This window comes from Adiantum capillus-veneris, chromosome 4, assembly GCF_014529385.1.
Source record: "Adiantum capillus-veneris isolate H3 chromosome 4, ASM1452938v2, whole genome shotgun sequence".
In the NCBI taxonomy this organism is placed as follows: Eukaryota; Viridiplantae; Streptophyta; class Polypodiopsida; order Polypodiales; family Pteridaceae; genus Adiantum; species Adiantum capillus-veneris.
In genome coordinates, this window is record NC_140934.1 from 15,154,666 (window position 1) to 15,173,790 (window position 19,125).

At 43.7% G+C, this 19,125-nt stretch overlaps 1 protein-coding gene across 6 annotated transcripts in view; it reads left to right on the top strand.

Annotated features, from left to right (window-relative positions):
* LOC147458761 (chorismate synthase) overlaps window positions 1–13,025 on the top strand; it is a 71,426-nt gene extending 58,401 nt beyond the window's left edge. For 2 of the 6 annotated variants that reach the window (XM_086510198.1, XM_086510200.1), the window contains exon 10: window positions 10,743–13,025. In XM_086510198.1, coding sequence (XP_086366324.1) covers window positions 10,743–12,550 — 1,808 coding nt within the window. In that variant the 3' untranslated portion in view covers window positions 12,551–13,025. The remainder of the gene's footprint in view (window positions 1–10,742) is intronic. The other 4 variants (XM_086510203.1, XM_086510201.1, XM_086510202.1 and 1 more) reach the window with 4 other exon arrangements.
* The last annotated feature ends 6,100 nt before the right edge of the window (window positions 13,026–19,125 follow it).

A 19,125-nucleotide genomic window follows, 5' to 3' on the forward strand; every position in this document is an offset into this window, starting at 1 on the left:
AAACATCATAGCAAGAGGCTCTGCAAGCATATCTCTGGCATGGATAAAGTGCTCTGCTACCAGACCATCATGATCCTGTGCTCTTCCTGTCTTCATCTTGTCAATGGCTTTCCTTACCCTCTCAGTAGTAAAGAAAGTACATGTTTCTGGGCATGCCTCTGGAGGGTCAGGCAAAGGTGGCTGCCCCGATGCTGTGTAGAGAGATGTAGCATATTCCCCCCATGTCTCTGTGGAAGTGATGGCTGGCGGTGGAGAGTGCTCATTGAAAACCCTCCATGCTTCACTAAAGTCCTGACTCATAAACAGCTGGTATAGATCACACTCTAATTGAGATAGGTAAGCCCTCTTCTTTCGTCGCACTTGGGCGGCGAAAGATAATCCGTGACTGTCTATGTGTAGTAGTACCCATGAGCCTCGTCTCTCTACACTCCTCATCATACCAACTGTTCTGAGGCATGCTTCGAGATCGTCTGTGTATAGGTTGGCTGTGGGGATATGCCTCTGAGGCTGCATCATGTAGCGTCTGTTAGAATGTGGGTGAGGTCATCTAGTGGTCATCCTGGCTCCTGAGTGCATAGCTGCCTGTATATCTCATCAGTGTACACGTGATCCGTCTCCCTCGTGAAGGTATACCGAGTATGTGTGGAGGTGAAACGAACGAGGAGAAAGGATCTCCCGACCACACGGACCGCCTACAGATGCGCGTCGGACGAATCACCCGACCGTAGCCACCATTCGGCAGCTCCCTCGTGCTAGGGCCAACGTCCGAAGACGTAGGCGTGCACCTGTAAGACCGGGTGTCCCATACCACTCGGCCTCACCTCCTCGAGGTGACCTCGTGCACTCCTAGCCTCGCGGGCTAACCATTGGCACTCTGCCAGTAGGGTCGATAACTGCAAATGAGGCCTTGGCCTCCCTTTTATAATAATGGCCGGCCTCATTGGCCGGGTTCACACTACGTCTGCCCGGACACTGGATGCCCATCCCGACAGCATCTAGGCTAGATCCCCTCTCCTAAAGAGCCAGAGCTTCGATTGAGGCTCTTGAAACAGAACCTATAAGCACATCCTCTCCAATCCACCCAATGCTGCATAGTCTCCGATCAGTCTAGTCTCGGTTGCTTTCCTCAGTGAAAACGCTGGTCCGCTAAACACTACCCCAAGGTACAATGCTAGGACTGCCCATCATCAGACAGTATTTTATGATACTTCAGAGGAGATGCTGAGGGAGCTGGAAGTTGAAGAGACTGGCCTGTCTAGATTATCACAGGATGTGGAGTGATGAGTATGGGCGACACTTGATAGACATGGGGACTGCACATGTGTTAGGGAAAAAAGGCCTAAGTGCCTTGTATTTACTAACTTATAAGTTAAAAGACTTATAAGTGAGGGGGCCCAAGTGTGAATGGCCCCCTAGTCACTTACTCATATACTCAAATAGAAGCCCAAAAGAACAATAGCGTGGTTTTTTTTTTTTCCAGATTTCAACGAGCTCTCTCTCTCTCACGTTTTCCCTGCGCATGCTCTTTCTGCGCCAATCTCCTCTCCTCCTTCACTCTCATTGCATAGGATAGCAAGTGGGCTCTCTCTCCTGCTCCCCCACACATGGTATCAGAGCTTTAGGGTTTCCAAGAGAGCCATCTTCGCAACACAGATCAGAATTCTTTTTTTGCTCGCTGCGGGAAGGATATTCAACCGTTTTCGATCAACTCTGTCGCGAAGGGATCCTCTCACCGTGTAGAATCGACCTCCGGTGACAGTTTCCCCAAAATTAGGGTTTCAAAAACTGGCGAACAACAGCCTATTTCTGCTGAAATTGACCAATTTCGGGGTCAATTTGATGCAATTTCATTAGGGCAAGTCTCACAGGTCAATCTTACAGGTGTTTCCACCAACGAGGTTCTGAAAATTCAGCAAAACAGGTGTTTACAGGTCTGATTTTTGCCCCAAAACAGGGAATTTCAGCAAGCAAATGATGTATACACCTTGTGGAAACCTTTGGTAAGGGTTTGGCAATGAATGTACGCCGTTTTGGGATGATTTCGCGTGAAATTTGCTCGCTGTTTTTCTGTAACAGCAAGCTGTTTTTGCCCGATTGCGCACATTTGGGCGTGTTTAGGTCGGCAAAACAGGGTTTCAGTGTTTGCAATCACTCAGAATGGCTTCTAGCAGTGAAAGTGGCAATTTGTTGCACATTCGCAAGCTTGAAGGGGCCCATAACTTTGCTATATGGAAGAAGCAATGTTATAATGTGATGTTGCAGAAGAAACAGGCGAAACCTATTAAGTTACAGGGTGTGAAACCGGATGATATGGAGGTTGAAGAATGGGAAGAAGTGGACGAGTTGGCTCGCTCCACGATCATGCTTTCGGTGTCTGACAATTTACTCTTCAATGTAGAGAATGAGCAGACAGCATGGGGCATGTGGAAGCGTTTAGACGAGTTGTATGCACAGCAGAGTGCTGCCAGTAAAGTGTATTGGCTTAAGAAGCTTATGGATCTCCGCATGAAGGAGGACACGCACATGTCGGTGCACCTCAATGAATTCAATTCTATTTTCAGCCAACTGACAGGGCTGAAATTCACGATTGATGAGGAGTTCAAAGCTACTTTTCTGCTATGCACATTGCCCGAGAGTTGGGATGTATTCCGGACAGCTCTTAGTAACTCAAGTGCGTCACTTAAGTATGCAGATGTAGAGAGTTCTCTCTTGATGGAAGAGATGAACAGGAAGAACACCACAGGTGGGTCTTCTAATGCATTGCACTTGAGGGGCAGGTCTCAACAGAGGGAGAAATCTGACAGTAAGGACAGGGCACGCAACAAATCTCGTAGGAAAGATGTTGTGTGTCATCATTGTGGAAAGAAAGGGCATTATAAACGGGAATGCTATGAGTGGAAGAAAGAGAAGAACAAGGGTGCTGAAACTGATGCAAAGGACAAGGGAAATGCCAAGAAGAGTACTGTGTTGATTGAGGAAATCAATGTTGCTAGTAGTTGTGACAGTGACAGCAGCACTGATGTACTCAATGCCTCTTCTGTGGATGCACATACCCTTGCTATGGGTTCTGATGTGGACATGCATACTTGGATTCTTGATTCAGGTGCCCCTTTCATGTAACACCTCATAGGGATTGGTTTACACAGTACTCAGGTGAGGTGCAGGGCACTGTTTATTTGGGAGATAACTATGCATGTGACATTGCAGGTATTGGCAGTGTCCAATTTTCCTTTGCTGATGGTATGACTTTTGTTTTGCACAAAGTGCGCCATGTGCCACAACTCAAGAAGAGTTTGATTAGTACCGGGCAGCTAGATGATGCAGGCTATCACACCACTTTTGGTGATAACAAGTGGAAAATTTGTAAAGGGGGGCCCGGATTGTAGCCAAGGGTTGTAAATCGGACACTTTGTATCCTTTGCATGTATCTAGTGTGCGTGACCATGTTGTCGCCGTAACCGAGCAGCCAAGTGTTTCTTTGTGGCATGGCCGGTTGGGACACATGAGTAAAAGAGGAATGGAAACTCTGTCTCGTTGTGGTTATTTGCCGTGTTTGAGGTATGCTGATTTTTCTGATTGTGAGCACTGTATTTATGGTAAGCACAGTCAAACACCGCACAAAAGGTCACTTTCTTTGAAGTCTGACAGGTTAGACTTAGTGCATTCCGATGTATGTGAAATGCCACAGTTGTCCTTAGGGGGAAAGAAATATTTTGTCTCGTTTATCGATGATGCTACACGTAAGGTGTGGGTGTATCCAATACGTGCTAAAAGCGATGTTTTGGATACTTTCAAGAAGTTTCTTGCGTTTGTTGAGAATCAAACTGACAAGAAGCTTAGGTCTTTGCGCTCAGACAATGGGGGGGAGTATGTATCAAAAGCATTTATTGACTTTTGTGCTACTAAAGGTATTAAAAGAGAGCTCACGGCTCCTTTTAAACCCTCTCAGAATGGAGTTGCTTAGAGGTTGAACCGGACTATCCAAGAGAAAGTTCGGAGTATGCTGTCACATGCTGCATTACCTCATGGTTTTTGGGCAGAAGCTGTGCAAACAGCTATTCACTTGATTAATCGCCTAGCAAGGCTTTGGGTGGAAAGGTGCCTGAGGAGGTTTGGTCTGGCAAGCCACCCTCATATGCACATTTGAGAGTGTTTGGTTGTGAGGCCTATGTTCACATCCGGAGTGAACTGCGCACCAAACTAGAACCAAAGTCTCATAAATGCATTTTCCTAGGATATGGTGAGGATGGTGAAATGGGGTATAGATTATGGGATCCCGCATTACGGAAAATCATACGCAGCAATGATGTCATCTTCAATGAGAATTGCATGCACAAACAGCCCACAAAGGTCGAGGAAGTGCGCCGGGTTGTTTTTCGTGAAGATGTTACATATGGACAGCCAAGAAGGCCCAATGTTCAGCAGCCTTTACATGCTGAAAATGGTGCTGAAAATCAGCTCCAACAAGTTGCCATTGATGCACCACAGGAAGGGGAACAGGTTGATGCTCCTAGACCGCCCGTCGTTGCGATGCAACCGGCTGAACAGCCTGCTGTTTTTGATGGTTTACAGGCTGAAAATCCACCTGTTATGGATCATTGGGTGCATAGGTCTACTCGGGTGACAAGGCCCCCCGATAGATATGAACCGTCTTTGGACTATGTCATGCTTACTGATTGTGGTGAGCCGTCTTGTTATAAAGAGGCTATGCAACGGGAAGACAGTAAGAAATGGTTCAAAGCAATGGTTTCGGAAATGCAGTCTTTGGAGAAAAACCATACATGGGACTTGGTTGATTTGCCTAAAGGGCATAAGGCTCTGCCATGTAAATGGGTCTACAAGACCAAGGTCACATCTGATGCTTCTTCTAAGTACAAGGCACGTTTGGTTGCTAAAGGGTACAAGCAAAAGCATGGTGTGGATTTTGATGAGATTTTTTCTCCTGTTGTAAAGCTTGCCACATTACGTCTTGTTTTAGGCCTGGTTACTTCTGAAGATATGGAGTTAAAGCAAATGGATGTCAAAACAGCGTTTTTGCATGGCGATTTGCTTGAGATGATTTATATGATGCAGCCAGAAGGTTTTGTGTCAAAAGGGCAAGAGAAGAAAGTATGTAGACTCTTGAAGAGCTTGTATGGTTTGAAACAGTCTCCCCGTGCATGGTATCACAAGTTTGATACATTCATGAGGTCTCAAGGATACAAAAGAAGTAATTCTGATCACTGTTTGTATATCAAAACGGCAAGTGATGGATCTCTTCTATTGCTGATTTTGTATGTTGATGAGATGCTTATTGCGGGTAAAAATGTCACGGAGTTGGATGCATTACAGCAAAGCTTAAAGAATCGCTTTGACATGAAGGATCTTGGTGATGCTAATCATATTTTGGGCATGCGTATCTCTCGAGATAGACCTAACAGGCGTCTGTATCTATCTCAACGAGATTATGTTAATAAGGTGCTACATCGTTTTCATATGGATGGGGGAAAGGCACTTGGTACTCCGTTGCCTCCATATGTAAAACTGACTGCACATGACTGCCCAAACACAGATGATATGCGGGCTGAAATGGCCAAGATTCCTTATGCATCAGCCGTTGGCAGTTTGATGTATGCTATGGTTGCTACACGTCCGGACATTGCATTTGCAGTGGGAGTGGTAAGCAGGTACATGAGCAATCCTGGCAAAAAGCATTGGGAAGCAGTGAAGTGTATCTTGAGATACTTGAAAGGCACTAAAGACTTGTGCATTTGTTTTGGGAAGAGTGAGACATCTGTGCATGGCTTTACAGATGCAGATTTTGCTGGACATCCAGATTGCAGGAAGTCTACCTCTGGATATGTGTTTACATTCACAGGAGGTGCAGTTTCTTGGATTTCTAGACTGCAAAAATGTGTTGCTTTGTCTACCACTGAGGCTGAGTATGTGGCTGCCACTGAGGCATGCAAAGAAGCTTTGTGGCTCATGCGTTTGGTAGAAGAGCTTGGCATTAAGTCACCGGTTCCTGTGCTACACTGATAGTCAGAGTGCTATTATGCTTGCAAGGAATCCGGTTTTTCATGCCAAGACAAAGCACATAGAGGTGAAGTATCATTTTATCAGGAGTGTGCTTGATGACAAGAGCATTACACTTGTCAAGGTGCACACAGATGACAATCCTGCAGATCTTTTGACCAAGAGTCTTCCAGCAGAGCGGTTTGCATATTGCCGTCAGATGATGGGTGTTGGATGAGTAAGTGCATGATCAGCTGTTGTATCATAGTTAGCTGATTCTTTGATCTCCCAAGGTACATTGCCTTTAGGTGGGAGGTTGTTAGGGAATAAAGGCCTAAGTGCCTTGTATTTACTAACTTATAAGTTAAAAGACTTATAAGTGAGGGGGCCCAAGTGTGAATGGCCCCCTAGTCACTTACTCATATACTCAAATATGAAGCCCAAAAGAACAATAGCGTGGTTTTTTTTTTCCAGATTTCAACGAGCTCTCTCTCTCTCTCACGTTTTCCCTGCGCATGCTCTTTCTGCGCCAATCTCCTCTCCTCCTTCACTCTCATTGCATAGGATAGCAAGTGGGCTCTCTCTCCTGCTCCCCCACAACATGGGCTGGCCATCTTGAATGGATTACAGAGATTTCCTGCTGCGGGAGGCTTTACATGCTTTCCACACAGACATGGAGCTAGCACAATGGATTATGTCATGGCACAACCGAGCTTCATCTCTAGTATCCAGGATCTCACAGTTGCACCCAGACCTGTTGGTGTGGCAGTAGATCATGCCCTTGTGTTGATGACCATCTCTTTCCAGTTTAGTGTGTACACATGCCATCGGTAGCAGCCCCTACTCGCTACACCTTCACGTAGGGAGACAGAATCGGTATACATAGACGGGATCTATATACACTTGTGCACTGAGGAGCCAGGGCAACCTTTGAAGGAGCTTACTGCTATACTGACACATACATTGCATGTAGCAGCAGCAGAGGCATATTCACACACCCAACCTGGACAAAGACAACGCTCTGGGAGCATGGCATAGAACAACCGGTATGACTCATGAGGAATGCCGCATGACCAAAGCCAGACTTTAGAGGGAGGTGCTTTTGGGGGACATCACTCACAGACAATCACGGATTGACTGCCGACACCAAGTGCAGCAGAAGAAGATGGCATTTTTGGCTCAACTAAAGAAAAATCTATACAAGCTGTTCTTGAGTCAGGACTCTGGTGAGGCATGGCGACTCTTTCATGACCCCCCCCCCCCCCTTCCCCTTCCCTTTGCCATTACTTCTACAAAGGCATGGGGCCAGTATGCATCATCTATGTACACAGTTCCTAGACAACCGCCCCTTCCTGACCCCCCTGAACTGTACCCACATACATGTGCTTTTTCCACCCTTGATCTGGTGAAGAAGGTCATTGATAGGATGAGAATTGGGAGAGGGAGGGTGTCACGAGGACGTGGAAACAGTTAATTACTGTCATGAGGCAGAGAGGGAGGGTGTCACGAGGACGTGGCAACAGTTAATTACTGTCACGAGGACGTGGCAATTGCTAACCTTAGTTGTTGGTTTCTTTCCGGTGATTTTTATTTAATTTTGGGATCAGCCAGACATTGTGTGGCAAGTGTGAAATGGCCGATGGCCGAGAGTTTCATATGCTGACGGGAAGGCCTTGTCGCCACGAGTTGGTCGGACCGGCACTTGAATCCGAGCAGTAAAAGGGTGTCTAGGCTTAGTTCAAAGTCATTTAGGCCCCCTCGCTATACTTATAAGTCGGTGGGCACTAGGAAATTAACTCAAAAGAGGCAAAGTGGACACTTGGCGGCTACATATGACATTGCCAAGTCTGCAGGAAGAGTGTGATAGTTCCTGAGCTCCATAGGGTCTCCTGACTTTAAGATGTTATGAAAGTGGCCGGCCACACTGGCCGGGTTCACACTATGTCCTCCCGAACACCGGACGTCCGTCCCAACGGTGTCTTAGACTAGATCCCCTCTCCTGTAAGCGGGACATAACAGGCAGCCACCGATTGTGTATTGGGGCATCCCACTCCGACATTTTCTCTCTATCCCCCCGAACACCGGACGTCCGTCCCAACGGTGTCTTAGACTAGATCCCCTCTCCTGTAAGCGGGACATAACAGGCAGCCACCGATTGTGTATTGGGGCATCCCGCTCCGACATTTTCTCTCTATCTCCCTTCACTCCAGTAGTATGGACAATATTATTGTATGCATACTCTACAAGGGGTAAGTACTTCTCCCATTGTGATCGTTGATCTACTTCTATAACATAAGTCTTTAGTAGATCAGATTGGCTATCTCATTTTGGCAATCCTTTTGTGGGTGATAGGCTGAAGAGAAATTCAATCTTGTACCTAGATTTGTGCACGATTGAAGCCTTCACTCCCCTTGCGCTCAGCGAGCTACTTCCGATTTTTTTCAAGCCCGACTCCAGCACTGCTAATTGCTGCCTGATTTAGTTTGTGAGCTTGACTCTGCCTTACAAAACTTACTACTCAGAAATTCTCACAGCTCTGCCCAAATTTGACTTATAATGGCTTGGAGATTGTGCTCACTTGCTTGCCTTGATTTGTTTGTTTCGACCTTGCTCAGCTCGCATCTTGGCAATCCCCCAGGCTCATGCTCTCGATTTCTTTCTTACATAAACTCCCCCAATTCTTTTCCTGGCTTGCCCGATTCTCCCTTGATTGAATTCACCTTCTTCAGAATTCCTTTACTTGGACTTGGAGGGCCTGCACATGCGGGATGGGAGCGAGAAGCCGACCCGGTTTATTTGACCAACGGGATTTCAAGGGCCTCGGTATGGATTACGACTGGCCAAAGTAAGGCCAACATTAGCACATGATGGGCGAAGCACGGCTTTGAATACACCATATTGGAATACGAGAACGGAAACAAGGTAACCCCTTCCAATTTTGTTTCTATCAAGTTGATTACCCTCATGGTTTATGTAGGGCGGCAACGTTGCCTAGCAGTAATGGTCAATAAGGCTATGACCGGTATTGCCATGAGCAAGACTCCGTGCAAGGGTGCTAATGAGCACGGCCGGTGTAGTACAATGTTGGGTTACTACTTTCGTACTATTTGCAATTTTCCTTCGGTAACATGTTCGATTTTAGGGTTGACAAGGTTGGTCGGCAAGAGTGCTTAATGAGGGTTGCAGTCTAGTTATTTCAAGTTGTTTTTGGTGATAAAGTTTTTTGAGATTTTTGCGGATTGTAGTCATCTCTGTGTTTTCCGCCAGATCACTTGTTGGAAGTGATCACACTTTTTCTACTTTTTGATTCTGGAGAGATAGAGAAGTCACTGTATTCAACTGATTTGAATTTTGTTCTATTTGTTATTGAATTTTGCGAGGTCGATAGAGAGGAGCTCTTGAACTTCTTGTTGGTCGTTCATGAGGACTCTTGAGACACCTCAGCCTTCTCCTTAGCAATATAACCGAGTAGCTCCTGAACTTCTGGCAAGGACTGGGCTGCCTGCATTTCTTCAATCTGCGCTTTGAGAAGAGTTTCTTCGCAGCTTTGCTTGACATATTGGTTTTTTTGCCAAGAGTTGCTCCTTTTCACAGAAAAGGAGGAAAGCCCTTGCTCTGGTACCACTTTCACCGAATAGGAATTGTATAATCTTCAATTATCTCAATTACAATCGAACACTGAAATTCAACAATAGAGAGCGAGACAATTTGCAAATGACTCCAGATTGGGGACATGAAGGCAAAGGCTGCCCGCATTTCTTAACTCTGTGCTTTGAGAAGAGCATTCTCCTTAGCTTGGTCTGACATATTGGTTTGTTGGCCAAGAGTCATTCCTTTTCACAGGAAAAGAGGAATGGGCTTGCTCTGATACCATGGTAACAGAAAAGGATATTCACTTTACAATCAAGAACTGAAATTTTAAATTTGAGAGCAAGACAATTTGCAATCGAGTTGTTTACAAGCACATAATCTGTAGGGAGAAGGTGGAGCCTAGTGTCCCATTCCGGAAATTGTTTCTGAGAGAGACAATAATGCTTTCCTAACTGAGCAATTGTTCTTTGCTGAATTTTATTTTCTCCACCATTTGGCCAATCTAAACGAGTTTTGGAATGCATGCCCTTGAAGTTGGATCAACCCTCCAAGACCAGCTTGAGACCATATTAACTGGTTTCTTGTATAATAGTGGTCATAGGCCACCAGCCTTGACTAAACCGTAGTAAATATGGTACTTGCATAGTAGTGATATGTTTATTGACCATCAATTTAGTTAGAAGAGGAAGGGCTATCTGATTTGATGTCCTGACACATGTAGTACCAGCAATCATTAAACTTCTCTCTTAATGTAACCCTCATCAGTATGTTAATCCTCAACAGACATGACCTTTTTTGTTGCCGTATTCACGATGCTGTAGCAAAACTACCTGGTAAAGAATTTTTCTTTATAAAATTGGTTAATCTAGCTGTTGACCTGTTGAGTAGTTGATGAAATGCCTTGAATAAAGATCAGATTTATTGGCCAGGTCAGATACCATGTATTTAATTTGCTGGTAGTCTGCATTTCAAGGGAACTCACATGTAAATGCGCTCTTTTGATGCCTACTATTATATCATAAATGATGTTTTCATTATTCTTGTAAAAGCCATGTTAGGTTATTTGCTGTCTGATAATTTTATGTCTCATCCAATGTTGGTTTTCATAAGACTGATTTGCTTGTTTGAGAATGTGTTTGATCATCTTTTCTCAATAGCAGGACCCAAGCTCGATGAAAGCTCATCGAACTCAGAGCCCTTGAATGTGGTAACGGTAAAGGAGGATTCGGGATTGTCTCCAGACTTTTCTTCTGCAAAACATGAGCTGGCCGGAAGCAGTGAAAATATGCTTGCGAGTAAAGTAAACCCTGTCACTTCCTTGATGCCCACTAAAAGCAATGGCTCTGTCCTTCCAATGCCAGTTGGACCCTCTCTGGAGGATGTGGAAAAAGTGATGACTGCTGGAGCAGACTTTGGGCAGGATCTAATATCAGCTGAAGATTTCAAGATGAAGAACCATGTGCCGCTGGATCGTCATCTCTTGTCAGACAGTAATGATGCAGTCATGAATGATGCAGCTCAGAACTTGGATAGTCAAGAGCCTCCCAGGAAGAATATCCCTGGAAAGAAAAATCCTCCGGTGTTTTTAACATGTGAAGACCTTGAACAGTCCTTGCTATCTGAATTAGTCGACACTGGAAGCCACACGAGGATGGAAGATAAACAGGTTGATATGGACAATAATGTTAATCTGATGAAGCTTCTTCAGATGGGTCCCAGTAGAAGGGAAGTCAGAAATAAAGAGCAGGGCTGGGTTGCCGAGCAAGAGTCAGAAAATATGATGGATGGAAGCGCTTCCACGCATTTAATGTTGTTATTGCAGAAGAATGCTGGAAGGGCTTCACCTTTGGAGGATTCAACCAGTATCATGTCAACAGAGACATCCGCACAGTCAATGGGACAAAAGGACCATGTAGAGGATCAATCTAATACAGCAGAGATAATTAGTCTTGAGACTCTTTTTGGAAGGAAGTTTGTAAATGAATTGCGAGCAGTGGGAGAGCCTGTTTCCTCAAAGCAGATAGTCGATGATTCCATTCATGTTGGGAACGAGGGCAGTTTGCTCAATTCTGTTTTGTCCAACAAGAGCCATGCAAGGAAACCAGGGCATGCTGATGTGCCGTTTCAGGAACAAGCTGGGTGGAATTACGATGGCCTTGTTGTGACAGAGCAGAAAGGCTTAGAGACCACCTCAAGATCTGACTTGCAGGATTTGCAAGGTGATCTCTTGACAGATGTGTCGGTTCATCACCATTCCCCTATGAAAGCTTCAAAGAATACACCTTCTTCAAGAGGGGTATCAATAAATGGGGCATCATTTGGTGACTTCAGTCACAATAAGTTCTCTCATCACCCTTACCAGGGAAGTCACAGGCAACAGCTGGAGGGTCACCGTCGTCCACCGTCAGAGATCTCTTCTCAGAGGTTGCAGCTTGAGCCAATGCATGAGCCCCATCTCATTCATGAAAATTCGCTCTATGCCACAGGCATGTATGCGCCAAACAATCTCTTATTTCCATTTCAAGAAGAGTTTCTTCGAGCTGGCAACAGCCATCTTTCTGGACACTTTGAACAGGGTTCTTCTGGTTTGGCAGGAACATACAGGGTGCTTCCCTCTGTTTCTGCAGGTTATCCAGAGTCAATACAAATGGGTTTCAACCCAAGTCAATGCATGCCTGATCCCAGAATCACTGGTCCAAGGATCAGCCCTCTGGCAGACAGATGGTTTCCAGGAAACCATGTTCAAGGATCTCAGGGGATTGCAGGAGTCAATCCATATCAGCATCAAATGATCCAGGAAAGAAAACCGGGGCTTGGAATTTCTGGGCTTGGTCTGGGTCCAGGCGTTGAAAATTACAATGTAGGTTTGCCTTCAGACAGACTGGGCCATTCTGAGATGCCTTATGATCAATACACGCTTTCGAATAGTAGGCAAGGGTATGGTTGGAGTAGCTTGCAGAGCTAACTATCTGGTTGTGTTTACAGTTCTGATGGCTTATTACTTGCTCAATTACTTGGTGGTTGAAGGTCGTCCTTGTAAATATCAAATTGGATAACATCAGGTCGACTAAGTGAAATAAATGATGTATCATTGGGCTTGCACTCGACGTGTGCCTGATGAGGGAAACGGGTTACAAAGTCGTCCAGAACATCTGCTTTATGTTTGTTATTACCACCCAAGGCTGAACTAAGTTAGAGAGCTGTGTTAGCTTAAGAGTGTCGTTGTGATTCAACACTTAATGAGGTACTAGGGAATACCAACGTAAAGGTTGCACCAGTTTTCACTTGTTCAAAACAGGAGAACATGGAGTGGATTGCCTACTTCACATCTTGGTGAGAAGCCCAAATTTGAAGGGTTTTGGGTTTTCTTTTCTTTTCTTGTTTGTTCCCCACATAAAAAGATTGTAATTATATTAAAGCAGTTATTTTCCTTTCCCACTTGTGTTTGGGGTGTTGCACAACAGTTAAATTCGTGTTTGGTGGCCTTGCACAAGTGTTGTTTAGTGGTGATTGTCCGTTGTCCTCCATATGTAATGTTTTATGGTCCTTTCAACTATATGTGGGTGGTGAAAGTCTGTTGCGTGTAGTCCAAGATGAAATTTGCATTTGAAGTAAACTATATTTATTGGTAGTTTTAGGCAAGAGCACATAAAAAATAGCAATTTTTTTTCAAAATGATAATCGAGAACACAAATTAAGGAGGTACAAAATAGTATCACTTGTCTAAACCTATAGATAATGCAAGAATTCAAAAAAGAAAAGAAAGAATATGTGCATGGCCATCCTTGTCGTACAGGATAAGCTTCCAATATACACCGTTTGGCTTCTTCTATTCCCTCTTCTTACATTGTTTCTTTGAGCTTGTCATCAAATGGTGATGGGCAAAATTAAAGAGGAAATAGGAGCAAAGCGTTAACGGGGCAGCAATGTAATTCGCATGTGTAAAAGGTGAATCCCTATCTCAAGGAACCCAAGGATGGAGGAAAGAGCATTTCCTACAATGGAAATCACGTTGATAAGCATTTTCAATAATTTAATGTTGTTTTTTTTGTGCTCGTTCAAAATGTGTAGAAGCTTTCAAGGTTCCTTTTTTATCTATACGTCTATAAAAGATTCTTGGGCAAGGGGGTCCTATCTCGAGGTGGAGATAGGTTTTATAAGGGAGACCCTTTAATCTCAAATAAATGTTTTAGAGATGCTCACCGAAGGCATGCTCTATCAAGATTGAATTCAAAGAAACAAAAACAATGAAAAGATAAAGAACATTAGTAGTTTCATCGTCCTTCAAAACAGAATGTTATTGAGAAAACCACAAATGTTGTGGACCAATGTCTACCAAAGAAAAATGTAAGTGTAGGTTCCTCTGAAAGCAAGGCTCAAACTAAGAGGCAAAACTTTGGTTTGATAGGGGAGGTTCTTCAAATGCCAAACCTTTTTCTGTTGCAGAACGAAGGCATGTTAGCACTGACGGTCCAATCTTAGTGCTAAGAGTAGATGGTTGTGTTCTCTCTATTTGGAGAGAATTTCAATGATATTTTTCTTGATTGTTTTACCTTTGTTTGAAGTGTGAAACAGAGCAACATCCATAGATAGAGATTGTGCTCTCCCACTTTAGTGCCCTCTTTGGTCCCACGAAACGACAATTGTATCAAAATTCTTTCAAACACATGGATTTGTTATATTGAGGCCCACTAATTATTGCAATATTCATTAAATATATTCACTAATTGCTCCATTATTTTTGCACACTAGGATTGTATATTGAATAAGAAACATCTTGTGGTGTTTGATTGCATAACTTCAACATTCAATTGGGCAACAACACCTCGCCATATTGGATCCAATGCATCAAACTATCGTACCAATATAAAGTCACCTTTCTTGACGTTAATCTTGAGCCCAAAGAAGTCTTTTTAACTTTGGCTTTGTGATCTCGAACAACGGTTGGTACAAGAACAACCCTCATATTAATCTTCTTCCATTTTTAACAACTCTTGCTAGGTGGATTTGTTCAAATCTAGAACATGAGCTTTAGAAGCTTTAAATTGCATACTTTCCACATTTATACCCATGCATTATCATGCTAGTGAAGGGCACTCAAGGCTACCATGTCCACATGCTTTGGTCTCTGTTGGAGCCCTATTGGTCCAACTGTTGTAATGAGCCCATTTGTAAAGCATATCAAATTCCATTTTTTTATGTCAAAGACGTCTTATCAGTTTGATCCATTCGTCTGGATTATGTAAATATTAGTCAGTTAGTCAGGACTCAGAATTATTCCAACTTTTGTAATCATGAGCAAGAGAACCCCATGTACATTTTTTGAGCAAAGGTGACTAAAGTATAAAAGTCACCTAAGAACCATTTTTTGGAGAACATTTGAATTAATCCTGTGTCGTACGAGTCTGAGAGAGAGAGAGAGAGAGAGAGAGAGAGAGAGAGAGAGAGAGAGAGAGTGTCTTATCCTCTTCGCTACGCGCTTCTCCCTCACCGGATTCACGACGCGACCACACCACTGCGATAGTCTCTCCGAGAGCTACCCGCCCACGCCACGCATTCGCCGTTTCGAGTTGATCGCGATCAATTCTTCCTCGAGCTTGTTTTGCTTGTAAGTAGCACAAACGGTGTCTGTTTTCAATAATCAAGTGCTTCATGGAATGAGAAAGAGATTAGCTACACATAGATATTGATAAACTTAAGTTTCGCCCACTTTTGGATTATGACATGTTGGTCTATCGCGACAGCATTCGAGATAGCTAGGGTTCAAATCTGGTGAGATTAAACTTATAGGTAAGTATGTCCTAGTGAGAGGATGGTGCCTAGTAAGTTTGATACGATTCTGAGTTCATTGGACGTGTAAACTCTGTTGTGAGAGTTAAGGGATAGGGTGGGTTGCATTCTACCAGGGTTAGTGATTGATGCATCTTAAAAGTGCGTATGTGTAGATTGGTCTCAGCCTGACAAGCTAACGAGATTGTCTACGTGCACCTAGGGGCTAGTCGTGTCATCGGATGATAAGTATGTTGTCTGTGTCGTGCTCGTGAGTATGAACAGGAGAGTAGTTAAGCCCTAAAACATTGGTGCCGCTGCCGGGGACACAAGACCTTAAGTAGGGAGATCTACGTCACTCATGTGATGGTTAGCTTACTTTAGTTTTGACTAGAGAGAGCTTAAAACTTTTAGAACAAGATCCAGGATAAAGTATCCTGAGGTCTAGTGGATAGCGAGGAAGCCTGTGTCTTGCTGAGGGTCTGCGACTAGTTAGATTTAGTTAAATAGGATAATGAGGAGTTATGGTTTTTGGTTTTGAGTGCTTGTTATACTTGTGAAGAAATAGAGTAGAAAAACGTTGTAAAACCGCAAAAAACAAACAAAAAGAAGAAACAATAAGGCTGTTTGCTTGCCTTGAAAGCAAAACCCACCTCATATACCCTTGAAAGGGGTGAAAAGAGTTGACATTGAAATTTATGATTCAACACTCGAGAAAACATAAAAACTGTGACCAAAACCAATTTAAAAAAAAAGAAAAAAAAAAAGAAACAGGTGATTGTCATAAGGAAACACTAAGTGAACCTAAAAGAGGTCAAGATGAGATATAACCATTAGCCAAGGGTAAACTGATTGTGTCATGAGGTATGACTGATGTGCACAAGTTTAAGATGCAGTGTCATCAAATTTGCATCACTTCAAGTGCAATGGAGTTGTGAATTGTTAGAGAAAAGTGAAATTTTTGAAGTGCTTGAGTTTGAAGTCAAAATAAGTCCAAACTTCACAAAACTTGGGGGATAGACTTGTATGGGCACAGGGAACAAGATTATGCAAAAACTGCTCACTGCCTGGTCTATCGCGATAGACTGGTGAAGGTGGTGTTTGTCTAGCAACAAGCAAAAAACCCTTACACCACAAGCTTAACACATCAATACAAGGGTACTCACAAAAATTGAGTGAATTTGAACACCAATTTTGACCCCAAAACTTCAAAACTGGTGTTTGGAGTCTGGATTCAGAGACAAGGGCAAGAAGTCTTTGACCAGATGTCCAAACAGTGTCAAAATTGGTCAATGCACTACACAAGGGGAGACTAAACTAATTGTGGGGAAAACTTTGGAAAAAAGCTGAAAATGAAGAAAGAGCTTAGTCTATCGCGATAGACCAAGGAACTTTCTGCTGGGGAACTTTTCTTTCAAATTTTCCCTAGGGAGAGCTTTATCAGGGCCTAAATAGCAGACACACCAAAATTCAAGGCATTTAGATCACTAAAGGTCAATCTGAGGGTCAAATAGAGAATCAAGCTCTGACTGAAATACTAAAAGGGGACCAAAACCCAACCCAAGTGTCCAAACTTCACAAAACTTGAGGGATAGGCTATAGAGGGTAACTGGAACCCAAGGGTAAAGTCACAATTTTGAACTGACTTGTGCTGAGCAAACTGTCAGTCTATTGCGATAGACTAAGGAAGTAGTGAGTCAGACATTTTTTGCATTTTGTGACTATACTGCTAGGACATACTCTCTATATAGATCCCAGCCATCATTTCATCATCGAAATTGGACCACCAGAAGACTGACTAAGTGGTTGCTGTATATACTTGAAAGATTTTTTGGTAATTCAGGGAAAACACTTGTGAACAGACTAACCATCCTTGTGTAGATCCCAGAAGGAGGTCATCACAAAGCTATACAGGAAGAAGGAGTCCAGGTAAGCTTTAAGTTTGCAACAAAACTTTCATTCTTATGTATTTGAGGTCAGGAGCCTTTGTTAAGTCGGGAGCTAAAAGTGTCAAAAGTCAAGTTAGCACCACGTCCACAGAAGAGAGTGTAACTCAGACGAAACTAGACCCATTGGCACCAATCATTGAAGAGGGAAGTGATACTGACACTTCGTCAGAAAAGTCCTTCTTCATGATGGGGAGTCAACAGCCAGTAGGTTTCAACGGTGAAGGACCAATGCCAGGGGGGAGCACCTCCCTACATCCTTTAAACGAAACCAAGTTCACTATAATCTTCTTGGAAGGAACTAACTCGAGGGGAGCCCTAGTCTATTCTGACTATCAGGGACGCAAGTGTATCTGTATTGAAGAAAGACCGGCTCAGAGACTAGAGATAATTCGAGTCTATGATGATGGAGACAGATTCAGAGACGAAAAGGGAAACCACTATCTGATAGTAAGTAACCTTGAGGATTACAACAGATATGGGGATAACGTGGCCAAAGGGAAAATGGTTTCAGAAACCCAAGAACCGCCTCCTAACATTGATCGACCTGGAGCGCTTTTTATGTATGATAAGAAAACAACCAGAGTCCCAACGTATAATGAGAATGTAGGGATTTACAAGCATGAAAGCGAAGGAATAGTCTCTTACTTTCAATGCAAGGAACCCTACCCGAATGAATTAAGCAAAGACAAGGTTCTTTACTTATTTTCTTATGAAACTGCTATGGGGAAGGATATTGTTTTTGTTGACAGATACGGGCGAGAATACAAACGTATTCTCCCAGAAGAGGTTGAAAAGGCAACAGTTCCGGGAGCATCGACCTATGGCCCCGACGAGGTACCAAGAGCCACCTACTCCCCTAGCAAGTCGACTAATCCCTTTTTAGAAGAGTATGATGCTACCTCACATTCTACCCGACCACCGACGACCAACTACCAGGACCAACCAGCTACTCAGCCATCACTGTAGGCATGGCTTTGACAGAGTGCTACACTAGAACAAGACCGAACCCGAGAGGGTTATCAAACCGCACGAGGGTTAAGGGATTTACAAGAACCACCACTCTATGCACAGTATCAAGGAGAGAGTAAGCCAAAGACTCAGGGGTCAACTGAGCTTGAAAGAACACCCCGAGAACGAGTTCGGAGAGATGAACCATCTCTCCCGAGAGCTGTTAGAAATTATGGATTAGGAGCACCATTGGGAGAAGAACCTGGCCACTACAGAAGACCAGAGGAGGTATATCGACTACGACGGGGAGATCCCATGATGAGATTTGGAGACCATCATAGAATTAGATCTTCTCAAGTGCAAAAATGGGTAAACAAGAAATATACGGGAAGCAAGGATCCAAGAGATCATGTAGCAGCCTTTGTGCGTGTAATTAGAGATGAAGAGGTGCTAGAATTTCCTACCCAATTTACAGGATTCGGTTTAACCTTAGAGGATGATGCGGCTACATGGTTTGACTCGGTGGAGCGAAGAGACTTTGAGTCTATGGAGGAAGTGTTTGATGAGTTTATCGAGGAATTCTCACAAAGGGGGATAGCTCATAATAGCGTCTCGCAAATCCATAAATTCAAACAGAAAGATGGAGAGTCCGTGCGAAAGGCCACCCTCCGATTAAAAAGATATGTTAAGTTCTGTCCTGTGGAAGAACTGCCAACTCAGTCCAGACTTATGCTTATATTTATACAAGGACTAAGGAATGCAGATCTTCAAAAGGACTTACATATGAAAAGGAGCACTACGTTGAATGATTTGACCAAGGAAGCGCTATACCTTGGACAATTGTGCGGTCTACAAAGAGGGTGAGTTCAAGGAT